This window comes from Zootermopsis nevadensis, unplaced genomic scaffold (genome assembly GCF_977971745.1).
Source record: "Zootermopsis nevadensis isolate Lab colony 2312 unplaced genomic scaffold, Znev_1.0 Znev_ptg000002l, whole genome shotgun sequence".
NCBI classification, from domain to species: Eukaryota; Metazoa; Arthropoda; class Insecta; order Blattodea; family Termopsidae; genus Zootermopsis; species Zootermopsis nevadensis.
The window spans coordinates 18599872-18613015 of record NW_028259134.1 but is presented as its reverse complement, the minus strand read 5'-3'; the positions used below and the strand labels follow the sequence as shown (position 1 = coordinate 18613015).

The following is a 13144-nucleotide window of genomic DNA, read 5'->3' as shown; positions in this document are numbered from 1 at the left end:
TTAACAGTGTAAAAACATACATACACAGGACATAGCCATTTATTAGCATAAGATTTATCTGGAAACCCAAATTTCACCTTATTATTTCACAAAATCATGGTTATTTATATTATTTACTATAAAGGTAATGTGGAAAGTGGAGCCCATTTGTGAAATACTAAGGTCTATGAAGAAGTTAGATAATTCTTATACAGATATTGGTGGAAAACAGAAAGAAACAGTCTGTATTGCAAAGAGTGTGCATATTTAAATTAAATCTGTATGATAAGGAAATAACATGGATCACATCACATTAGAACACAAAAAACAATCAAAATTGTTTTATTTATATAGGTGCACCAAAAATTCAACACCCCCTAACTCGTGAACATACAGCAGAATACATTCAACTTACAACATTCCTAGACAAATACTGCACATGGAATATCACAACATGGTCACTTTATAATGTACCTCCAAAATTTGTACAAAATTAAAATACAATGAACATAATCATAAAACTTCCTTCACAACTGGAATTTACCAACTAATTTCCCATCAGTAAGAATCTACCTCTTAAAACAGCATAACTCAAAGAAGCTGCAGCACGTACTAACAATTACACAACATGAATTATGATAAATGTAATATTATAAACATGCTGCCGGGAGTCAAATGGTATAATGACAGAGACCACCAATAATAATAAAACATTGATACAGTATTGGTTATAGTTTAGGATCTACTCTTAAATGCTGCTGTACAATATTGCTATGAGGTGCATCAGCAGTGGCCAAGCTGATATGATCACTAGCCAGCACTTTGTCATGTCTTGGTCTCTGGCTACCAACTGCATTTTGCAACCTTGCTAGACATACCACCTAACTAAAAGGGGCTTGTTACTCTATTTATAATATCAAATGTAGGGTTCTTAAAAGACATTGACATTTGAACTTGTTCTGATCATCACGTTTCTTGGTCTAATGATTTTACAGCAAAATGATGGTATTTCTTAAATACTTTATCAATTAAAAGATACATTAATGGACAAAGTGTTTTTGACACACAAATGCTGAATTGTAAAGATGCATATCATCTGAGTAGAATTTAAGGTTATGGTGGCGAGTATGAATATGGATGTCCTCTTGGTTGTTGTGCCATAGTCTGGTAGACATTTACCTATGTTTCAAAGGTCCTTGCTGCCATTGTCATCATCTTGATGATGGTAGCAAGGACCTCTGAAACATCGGTAATTTTTTCCAGACCACATGGCACTACAATCCAGAAGACAGCCATCTTCACGACTTCCGAGTTGAATAAAAATCAGCAAATGATACAATATAGTATTTATATTCAGGTTTTCATGAGGGATTATAGGTAAACACTGACAAATTAACTCCATGGAGCAGAATATTTTGTGATAATCTAATAGTCACTCAGCTAATCTAGAAATTCCCTGCTTTTTATGGAACCCAAAGCTTAGCATTACCATGTTCACAGAAGCCTGCCACTGGATCGTATCATCAGCCATATAAAAGCAGTCCACAGCCTTACACTCTGTTAGTTTATCCTCCCATGTATGCCTAAGCCTATGGAGTTGTTTTTCCTTCTTGGATAATCATTGTCATATGATTAAAATACAGGATAAGTTACAGTTCCAAGTTTCTTAGACTGTCCTATCTACAGTTATGTTCTAGACTATTGCTGATTTAATTATTTCTCTTGCACAAGACACAAGAATTGTTCTATTTACCTTAAACGGCTCAGACAAAAAGTTGTTTAAATCAGGTCCAGTGTAAGTTTGTCCACCGCAAATCCCATGTCGAACAACTATGATTATGTCCAGGGGCAGGAGACTTCTGTTCTAACCACAAGATCACCACATGAACGGTCAGAACTAGAGAAGACTGATTTGAATAGTTATACTGTCTTGCACAGTTGTGAGTCGAGGGTCCAAAAGGGAGTAACCAGTGTGGTATGTCATGACCTTTGTAAGAACCCTACAGCTGTGAGAAAACAAAAGGATACAAACCTCTTCACAATGTTCAGTGAAATTCAAAATCTGGGTGTAGGTCTAGACTTATTCAATCATGTCTACTTAGTGGCAGTGAAAAAATGGTCCACAAAAGGAATATTATTTTTATGGACAAGTGAGGATACAATAAACTACTACATTGTGAAGGAAACCTTCCTATATGAGCTTCCAACATCACACTACAAAATATGTTGCAGCATACATGTGTTCATTTAACATTAAACCAAACATAATTATGACTCAACACAACCCTGTCTAAATTCTATTCCAAGGTATAAATCAGATAAACTTAACAAATATATGAACTTCAACAATAAGACAGGCCATTTGATATGCAGTGTTTAGAGTACATCAGAATTTCTTAATGGTTCTGCCCCTTTGATTCACAATGTCTGAAGCAATCTACAGCTTCATGACTGCAAACAGACAATTTTCTGAGCATGTTCCGAAATCTAAATCTGCTGAGGCCACATTCATGAATAAAAAGTCTGTCATGGACGTTCCAACATATATATGGAGGTTCAATCATTGGACATGAAGAGAAATAGGTACTGCACTTATTTTCTTAAAATGTATCCCAATATTAGAACAAAAATTGATAACTCCTTAAATGTAGTTATTAATTTAGTTAATGCTGAAAATAGCTTGTGGTCATCACATTTTAAAATCTCTGCTTTGAGGAATGCAAGGCATTGTTCAGGGGAATAGGGCACTGGGATGTTACAATAATAATACAGATGGTCTTACTGGTTTATCTACAGACACTGCATGTAGCCTTCTGTTTACATAATTTCTCTGAAAACTAATTTTTTAGCATCAATACAACTTATTTTATATTTTGGTATCTCTGTGCTTTAATCACATTAGCTCTAAAATGGCCATTTCACTAATTTCCACATTAGAATGTCTAAATGAATAATTATTACATTTAAAATTTGATTAATGCTGTTGAGTAAAAGACAATGTTATGGAATTATAATTCATTACATATGAATGGCTAAAACTGAAATTTTTTTAGTAAAAATTGATTTCCCCCTTTCAAATTATGAGAGAGCAATGTAAATTATTAATTCTAAACTATAAAACTGTATTAATGAGACTTTCATCAATAAAATTACAACAGCCATAACCTCAACAATAACAGGGAACAGCCATTACTACAAAGTATATCTGAATCAGTTACTGAAGGTATCATGCTTTTTTAACCCATCATGGTGGTTTATAATCTCATACATTACTTTGTAATTCAGTTTCAAAGAGCATAACAATATTGAGCATCAATTTACAACATACACTAGCAATATTAGTGATAAGGAATGTGCAATGCACAGGACTAAAGTTCAGAATCACAATATTATTATCCCTTCAGGGCTCCAGTATGTACTACCCATAAGAAAATTTATCAACTGTATGGGATTATAGACAAAACTGGAAAACATGGCCAGTAAAGGTCTAAATACGTTTAAGCATACTGAAATAAATATTCACCAAAATAAATATTGTATTTTGTAACAGAAGATACACTAAAACTTTTATCCAAGCCATAAATAAAAAATTCATGCAACATGTATGCCACACTGTTAACAGGCAGTACACATTTTCAGTTTCCTTCCTTGCTATCATTTTTACTGTTGCATATGTCCATTACAGTACTCGGACATATACTAGACAGTTTGACTTTATTTTTCCCGTCCGTTACAGCCAAGTTCCCTTGCAGATAAATTTCAGACAGTGCAAAGATATTAACACAAAACATATTGAATCACACCAACTTCTGTTAACCCATAATTTTTTTTTTCCAGTCATATATAGCCTGAGTTACTGACAGCATCATTAGTAAACCCAAAACTTACATTTGTTTCAATTTATTCTTCATATAGTTCTCTTGTCCAGTAGTGGTGTGTTGGTTACCAAGTTCTGCAGGTATGATTTTTACAAAGACACCTTCATTGCTTGTATTGATATACTGAACTTTGCAATTACCTAGAGAATAATGCTCAGTATGTCATGGAAGAATATGGTACAGAAATTAAAGTTTATTACATCTTAAGTGCATTTCTGGAGTCCTGATTCTGGGGGAATATACTATGTACAATCGCAGAGTAACACAGTAAAAACTGATAATTGTTTCTCTTGCCAATTTTTGGCCCTTGATAACACTTCAAAGTATTTGATACAGATGTATGATCTATAGCTTTCATGGTGACTAAATTCAACGAAGTCTTCTAGGAAAATCAGCCAAGTCAGGCGGTTGCACAAAACTTAAATTTCGAGAACAGTCCGGACCTCATCAGATCCCTGACAAAGACTTTATTGAATTTGATACAGATCATTAATTATAAATTAAACTTTCTTTATTTGATGCATTTAATAACATTGAAACAAATGTTTTGTGGCCATTATATTCAAGTTGTGGAGACAGATGTCTGCTGCATATTTAATGAGAACACCTAGGACAAATGGGTGCAACAATAGGAAAGGGAAATTCTCTTTCTCTCCTCTTATAAGTTTCTATGTGGTCTTGTTGCATTCCAGCTTACTGCCAATATCTATCCTTCCCACTGCTACACACAATTAACATGTTTTCATGCTACTTTATCAACTCTGAGCTGAAAATATTTATATACATTTGTGCTTCTTATACAGCTTACAAAAATAATCCATCTTCATGGCACCTCCTGAGCTGGTTATTGCACTTGGTTTACATCTTCCCCCATGTTGGAACAGGATATGTGAGTGGAAGTTACAGCTTTGGGGAAACTTGAGACATTTCTATTGAAAACAGACAGTCCTTGGAAGTACTCTAGTCTGCATCTGTTTTGTCTCAACAAAACAGAAAGCAAACTGTGAAAGTAATTTGTTACTGATGAACACAGCTGCACAAATTAAACAATTCAGGCCTAACCCCTTGTTGTGCTTAGTGAATAAAGCATTTGTCCAAATATAATGTTTACAGCCTCCCCCAAAAAATCAACTCCATATCATAGTTATGCACACTTTTTACAGACAACTAGTAAAATATCTAACAATTGAAGATGTATAACTATAATGCATAGTAAAGTCTCTGGGAGGCACAGAGGAAAGAGATGCATATTACATGTAGGCGAATATGGCATGGTATTTGAGATATATTAACTAGTTTTGTTTACCCATTTCAATTTCATAACTTATATCTCACTTGTGCAATACATCCTAGAAGACAGTAAAGTGACACAATACAGTATGAGATTTTCATACTATCATTAAATAAAAAATAAATATATAAACAAATAAAATAGTTATCAAATTACCCTTAGCATGCCACCAAATAGATAAAATCAACGAGTTGGATTATGCTTGGTTGCACACAATATGATGTAGATACTGATTTCAGGCTGGTCTTACTCTTGTATGTAATTTAAAATGTAAGTTAAGAGATAGCAAAACAATGCAATGTATTTATAATCAATTTTTCATATTTACTTTGAGCACAGCTGTATCGTCTGATTGAAATGTTATTGAAGGTTGGTAATCCTTACATAGTGAGAAAGTTAAACAGGGCAATAACCTTAAGGTTCATTTTAATTTTAACAAAAAAATTATTTTTTCTTTATAAAGTTTTAATTCCAAAGGATTTTTGTGGTAATTTTATAATCCATGAAAAATGTAATTTCCTTCACATGAAGTACTGATTGCTTGCAGAAACTACATCCATATGTTGGAATTTAACTCCTAATATCGATAAGGCTCAGAGTGAAAGTGTGGGACGTCTTAAACTTGTTGCAGCTTTCAATTTTAAACTGGACAACATGGGAATGCTAGGCTTCTGTGTATTGTTTGACATGCGCAACTCTGTCATCAGTTTGTGTCATTTACAAGGAAGTGCCTTTACATCATGCACATATTGACTGATGGGGACAACATACAGTGACAAGCAACAACACACAGGTAGACACGAGGTTTCATTCAGCTCATTCGTCTTTCTTCGTCCCTCGAGCTCTCCAGGCAACTACCAAGTTCGAAGCAAAGTACAATGAGAACAGGTGAACCTGAATGGCCAACAAGATGAATGCATACCACAGTAGACCATATGGATAACCCTAGAAAAGGAAGTTCATAGCATTACTGTGATGTTTCCAACCTCATAACCTATTTATTTTATCATGTACTACTAACCCCATGGAACAAAGTCCTTCTTTAGAAACCAACAGAACGCCCAGCAACCAAATTTCCCACATTTTTCATTACTACCTTCATAGATCCCTACCCTGTGCCACACAAACCCAACTGATATCTCCTCATCTTAGGTCCTTAAGATCTATTTTAATGTTATCATCTCACCTAAGCCTAGGTGTTATGAGTGGTTTTCCCTTCAAGGTTTCCACCAGTCATTTTATATATACTTTCAACATTTTTTTTCTAATTTACATCCTGGTTCCTAACTTTTTTAGACCTAAATAAACCTTGGTGAGATCTGGCTACAGTAATTATAAAACTGCTTCTCTGTAGCAAAAAGAAATCTGAAATCAGTCTTAAGGAAACACACATGCAACTGACTGTACTGATAATTTACCTGCCACACCATTATGTGATCAATTTCCCCTGTGCTTAGGTATTTCCAGGTATCCCTGAAGTAGTACACTGCAGCATACAACAGGGGAGCAAACCCAAATATTATGATTCCTGTCATGTATCTCTGCATAGTTTTTACTCGGTTTTTCCGTACTGCTGAGAGTCCAAGAAATGAGAGGAGAAGGCTAATGCACCAGATGTACTCCCACCACAATGGCTAAAAACAAAATACTGTCAAGTTCAAATCCAAGATGAATCTCATAATACTTCTGCATGATAGGAAGAGAGGGTGGAAATAGCTTCGATACTTTATGTTTTTGTTACTCTGTATCCAGAGAAACCTACAAATGGGAATGGTTGTGTCTGTTTCTCCATATTTATCACTTGACAAATTACCAAATCTTGATTAAATTTGGCTTGCAGATGGCTGCCTTCTGGGATGTCACGCTGTGTAGTCTGGTAGATACTGACCAATGTTACAGAAGAGTCTACTGCCTTCATTATTAGGGTGATGACTACATGGTGCAACATCCAAGATGACAGCCATCTTCATACACACTGCTGTGACAACCTAAAACCTTAGGAATGAAAGTGGTCACACACTGTTTATGCTTAAAAAAGAATTACTACATTTCTCCTAAACAGCTCATCACTAAGAAAACAATGATACACAATAAAACACATCACATTAAAGATATATAACTGTTATTTAAATATTTTTGGGTATGATGCATACTTAACAGACTGCAAGACATGTAGGACTCTATGCAGTGCAATTTTTCTACTACCGATTAGTTCTATGGGCAACATGAGAACAGACTAACAATACTGCATTACAAGTTCTAAATAAGGCTGCGTCCTTATTACTAATCTGTCCTTTCAGTGGAAATGTAAAACTCGGAGGTTGCATGCAAAATAAAGGGGGACTGCCAGGAAATTACATTTTGATATAATGCACTAACATGTAAGAATTATACTTTAAACAAACTTTTGTCTAAAAGCAAACAAAAGCCGTAAATGAGCTACATAACATACTGAAGATATACCTCTGGAACTTGCAATTCTTCTATTTCTAATATAAATATATCCAGACGATCAAGAATGTCTGCAGACAGCTTTGCCAACATTGCAAAAAACAGAAGGTAGTGGAAAAAAATGCAATATTTCAGTCGAGACTTGTTCAGAGCACTGAAACATAAAATATAAAACGCCTGTCACTACTGGTATGTAAAATTATACCTCCCAACAAAGATCTTTTAGGCCATGTGCTATAGCATAAAAGGAAATGTTTTCTGACAAGAACGTTACAGCTGCTGAAGATATTAAGGTAGGTGACATCCCGTGGTACAATTTTAGCTCAATTCTCATAATACATATTGATACCTCACCTTATTTGATACTGAGCAGCTATCCTTTGCCGATGAGCAAAATCGGTCCCATCTGTACCTACAGCAATAGGTCCGCCTTTAGATGCCATTACTTTATTGTGCCTGTGGACTTTTCGGCTAAAATATGCTACAAATATAAGGTACTGAGGTACTTCATACACCAATTGTACTGGGACAGGTTACTTGGGTTCAAAATCACCGAATTCTTAAACTAGATAAGACTTATCCTGTGATCAAGCCTATCATCGTGCCAACAACACTTCCCTTATCAAGGTGGCAGTGTATTTTGAGACTTGTTGGTGCTGCTCCTATAGGACAGTTTATGAACTCGTATTATACAGTCAGATGGTTCTTACGATATTTTAGTCTATTGTGCATATACATCCTTGAGAGTCACATTAATATTTCATTTACTTCGGAAATATTAATCCCGAATGGCTTAAAAGAAACTTTAATAATTATTATATTAATCTGACTTTGTGAGTGCTATTGATTCACTGTACCTAATCCGAAGGACAATAATCCTCTGTCGAGGGCCGCATCATTTCTTGCGTGATTGCCAACTTGCCCACAGTAAGAAGTTTGACATTTGGTCCTACGTTGCGAAATTGTAAACACCTGTAGAAAAGTTAGTGTGGTTTCTTATAATATTTTTCTTATTTAATGTGGTAATACATGTCTTGTATTATAATTGCAACAATTTGATTGTATCAGTGGGACTGTATAAATATTACGTATACAACCCAAGGATACCGAGGATGAGCTCAGCAGTAAATCAAATGAAATCAGAATATAATGAAATCGTATATAAATATATATTTAAATCCAAGTCAGGTGTCTTTATTTGGCATCATATTGTTCGTTAAAAGCGAATGTTTTCAAATTGAGATAAAATGTATTTCAAACATAAAGTAAACCTATAAAAATGCATAACACTGGTCCCAGTGCCACAGGCCAGCTTTTTCAAACGAGTGAAGAAATGACTCAGACGCTTGACGACTGGGAAAGCTGTAGCCTTCCGCGCGGAGATTTTAATTTCGGAAAGTAGTCCCCTCCTTCCTCAGTGTCGAAGTGTACTTTGTTATTAGGCTTACACTTACTGATTGGATTACAGTATCACGTGTGATAGTGAAGTGCGTGGATGTGTATATAGGAAAATGTATTCATTACTATGCCGTGGACGCGATTTTTGTTGTTATTGTTGCGGATGGATATATAAACTTTTTTCTCCTAACCTCCTTTCGCGCTATTGAAGTAGATATGCGAAATAATGGTGTGTGATGGAAGGTGGCTGTTTTATTTTAAACTTTTATCGCAAATTGGAGCAAGTTTTTTGAAATATATGTGGTCAAGCAAGTGATGGAAAGATTATGGTTTACGGTGGACTGGCTCTCGAAGAGTTTCGGGATAACGTAAGTAAGAGCTGGATGTGTTTGCAGCGGCGGGGTGTTGGCAGCGAGGAAGGTTCTGCCTAACATGGCTGCAACGCAAGCTGAAAGCCAACAAAATGAGGTGAATCGTGATCAAGTGCAGCAAGACCAGCCTCCAGATTTAAGTAATACGGTATTACAAAATGGAACAGAAAAGAGTGGTGGACGAGGAATAGTTGGATCTGATAGTATAGTTAACACAAAAACAAAGTCGCCCGGTCAAAACAGCCTCGCCATAGAGATGAGTCAATATCGACAAGAGTCTGGTGCAGGGCCTCCTATTCATAATAGTTCGGGAAATAGTGATCAAAACACGAATAACAGTGGTGTGGATAGCAATAAACTGAATTCTGATGGTAAATCGTATGTGCAAAATTCAGAACAAAGTGCGGGAAGTGAACAAAGTTATGGAAAAGGGTCAGACGGTGGACAAAACATGCAAGGATTTGGTTTAGGATTTTCCGCTAGAGGGAACTATCATCCTGACCAGCACGGTGTTGGAAATCCAGTGCAGAATAGTGCAGATAGTAGCAGTTTGCATCAAAATCACCCCTTTAGTCAGTTTAGCCCCCAAGGCATGAGGCATGGATTTCCAAGTTCTAAACCTATGCCAGGTAGTCCTATGGTACCGCCAAGACCTCCTAGTGCTGGACCCAATATGAATGCACCCAGTGGTGGTTTTTCATCCCATACTCAACCCCCAAGGTTATTTTCAGGACAAAGTATTTCTCAACCAACAGGACCCACCCCTACATTAAACCAGTTACTGCAATCCTCTAATCCAGCACATCGGTACCAAAACAGCTATGGGGAATATGGGATGCAGAAAGCGGGTGACCAAGGATCTGGGAATATGCCATATAACCAATCTTGGTCCCCACAGAGGCCATTGGCTTCCTACAGCCCACAGCAAGTTGCAACTGGATACAGAAATCAACCTCCCGTAAGTTGTGGTTGATTTGAAGCATGTTTCTTAGTTTAGACAGCTTTAATGACACTGATTCACAGGTTTGTTGCTATAATTGAGTGCACTGTTACACCTTTATACATTGAAAATATGATTTCATTACAAGAAGTATTGCATAGATTTTGTCTATGTAAGATATACATTGAAGTGGCATATGGTGTGCGTACATATGTATGTCTACAGAGTATTTTGATGTTTGGCTTGGACTATTGGGTTCAAATTAATCCTGTGCTCTTAATATTTCAGTTCCTGGTTACTTGTTCACTCTGTATTTCACATATGATGGTGTGTCGACAGAAATTATGTTTACATCGAATCAACAAAACAGTAATGGATGTTTTTACTTTTACTGTTAGAAGACTGCATACACCATCATTAAGTTAACTTCAATCTCCTAACCTCCATTAGGTAAAAGATCCTATGAGAAATAAGGAATTGGCATAGATTGGTTTCTGATTACATTTCCAGTTTTTTGTAAATTGATGTGCCAGATTTGAATGTTGAAGGAATTAGATATTGGAGATTTTATTCTTTACATACTGATAATTTCCTGCTTTTATTTAAATTTGTATGTCGTGATTCCTGAATTTCACAGGTGTTTAATGATTATCTACCGACCCGTATAACTTGTGGTTTGAGGTTGATGTAACTTTTGTGTTTGTGTATAGTAATGTCAGTAGTTGATAGAATTGGAGTGTGTAAGCACATGGCAATTAACGTAACTCTCTTGCTTAACTTCTCCAGTGACTTCATTCGGTCAATCCCATGAAAAACCTAACTAAGTTCAAACAGTTTAGCTCTATTTTGTGAATGTAAATTACTTTTGGTAATGTTTTTCATCGTCTCAGAAAGTTATATTTCTTCAGTTTGCTGCAGTACATTAATTGTTTTATGATCTGAATTTTAGGATTTGGAGTTTTCATGGCAGTGAGTCAGAAGTTGGCTGTCTTCTGGTTTGTTGCACTGTGTAGTCTTGTAGAAGTTTACCCATGTTTCAGAGGTTCTTGCTGCCTTCATCATCGCCCTGATGATGGAGGCAGTGAGGACCTCTGAAATGTCAGTAAACGTCTACCATACTACATGGCGCAACAACCCAGAAGACAGCCATCTGCATGGTCTGGATTGTTTATATGTTTGTTGAGGATAAAGTTCTTGTAATTCAGATGTTAAATTCAGGCATGTGTAACAGTGTTTTTTATTAGGAAATGAAAGGAACCTATCAAACTTTATATGCCTAAAAAGTGAGTTTTATATGAAAGAGTAACATTGAATAACTCCCATGTAAATGTTTACTTTTGCTTTGATTTTTGGTTGCCATGCAAGGCCATTTCAGATTCCACTGTGTATAATATTCTGCCAGTTTTAACTCTGATTTCCTTCATGACCTTCCACAATTAGTAAATTCAGAAAAAAATAGAATTTCTACAAACTTGTTTTTAATTTGAAAATTGGATATGTATTTCTTTCTGTATGTTAACATAAGTGATGCTTATAATCTCAAGAAAGCATGTAATAAAATATGTCTAGACAGGACTTTATTGCCAGGGATTATTGAAGTAACTAAAATCACTAATTTCTCTAAACTTGTTAACTAAAAGGTGTCTATTCATTTAAAATGTTTCTGTGATGAAATTTCAAATATTTCTCCATCTGTATTTTTCTTTCTTAACTTTACTGGCTTATGGGTGAGAGGAATGCAGTTAATTGTCTTATTTTGTCTCTGAGTGTTGAACAATAAAATTATGAAAATTTTAATTAAAACATATGGCACTTTAGTAATTTCATGCATTGTGTATCCACTCTTACAACACAAACAGGGGTATTTCAAGGAACCTACAGTAGCAGACATAAAATGTTGATAATTATTGAATGTTAGTTGGCAGGGTAAATTTTCCTAACAGTGGACAGTTATTTATTTTTTGTGGGCAGTTTGTGTGGTCGCTTTCGATTAAAGCAGTGGCTTATATCTTCTCAGCAGAGTGTGAATTATATAGTTAAACTGAACAGATCTGGAATATCATATGATGAAAGTAACATTGTTTTTTAGACAGTTGTTAAAAACAACCGTTTAATTACCGACAAGACACTTGTGATTCCTTGATTCTTCTGAACTCTTTGTAAGAACTGAGGGTGAAATACATTTCTACTTCATTATTTTCAAAACGTATAGTTTTTGTGTTTATCGTATTAGATGTACCATTTAATGAATATGCACTTGAATTAACTGGCAGATGAAAGTGTTTTTAATACCTTCATTAAATTTGTGTTCTCAAACTGCACTTTGCCTAGGACAAGCTTACGCTTGCATTTGGTTGTGTCAGGTGCCAGGGAAAAGTATTTGGAAAGAGGGGACCTGGCAGGCCAAGAATCTTCTGGCTTCAGAACCTAAAAACTTGGTTCTCGATGTCCACTGGAGGGCTGTTTCAAGTAGCAGCCAGTAAAGCTCAAATTGCAATGCTGATCGCCAACGTCCGGAATGGATAGGCACTTTAAGAAGACGAAGGTTATCCTTCGTGTGCTGCACTGCTATATTTACATTTAAGCTGAGTGATCAACACTTGCTGCTACATGAATTGTTTATCTGAAAAATATGAATTTTTATAAATTTTAAATCTTGGTATGAAGATAAATGATTTGTGACAAATTATGTATGTGCACATTGTTTATCAAAAACTGAAAGAAAAAGATAATAAGAAACCACAGTGCCCTGAACCTAGCAGTAAAGCTTATGAATCAGAATGTTAATAATATTGAAAACTCTGAAAAAAGAAAAACAAGTTTTAATGCATCATTA

The 13144-nt window shown here is 35.5% G+C and overlaps 2 protein-coding genes across 10 annotated transcripts in view; one reads left to right on the top strand and one right to left on the bottom strand.

The window, feature by feature from the left end:
- Positions 1-305: 305 nt before the first annotated feature.
- On the bottom strand, positions 306-8258 carry jagn (jagunal). The gene is made up of 4 exons (XM_022084349.2): positions 7954-8258; positions 7612-7753; positions 6567-6782; positions 306-6093 (listed from the first exon to the last, which is right to left on the bottom strand). Exons 1-4 carry the CDS (start codon positions 8040-8042, stop codon positions 5965-5967), a joined length of 576 nt encoding a protein of 191 aa, XP_021940041.1. The 5' UTR covers positions 8043-8258; the 3' UTR covers positions 306-5964.
- A 540-nt stretch (positions 8259-8798) lies between these two features.
- Positions 8799-13144, top strand: part of osa (trithorax group protein osa) — a 165355-nt gene continuing 161009 nt past the window's right edge. For 5 of the 9 annotated variants that reach the window (XM_087352535.1, XM_087352549.1, XM_087352560.1 and 2 more), the window contains exon 1: positions 8800-10326. In XM_087352535.1, coding sequence (XP_087208661.1) covers positions 9430-10326 — 897 coding nt within the window. In that variant the 5' untranslated portion in view covers positions 8800-9429. Of the gene's footprint in view, positions 10327-13144 lie in introns of all 9 variants that reach the window. The other 4 variants (XM_087352531.1, XM_087352525.1, XM_087352542.1 and 1 more) reach the window with 3 other exon arrangements.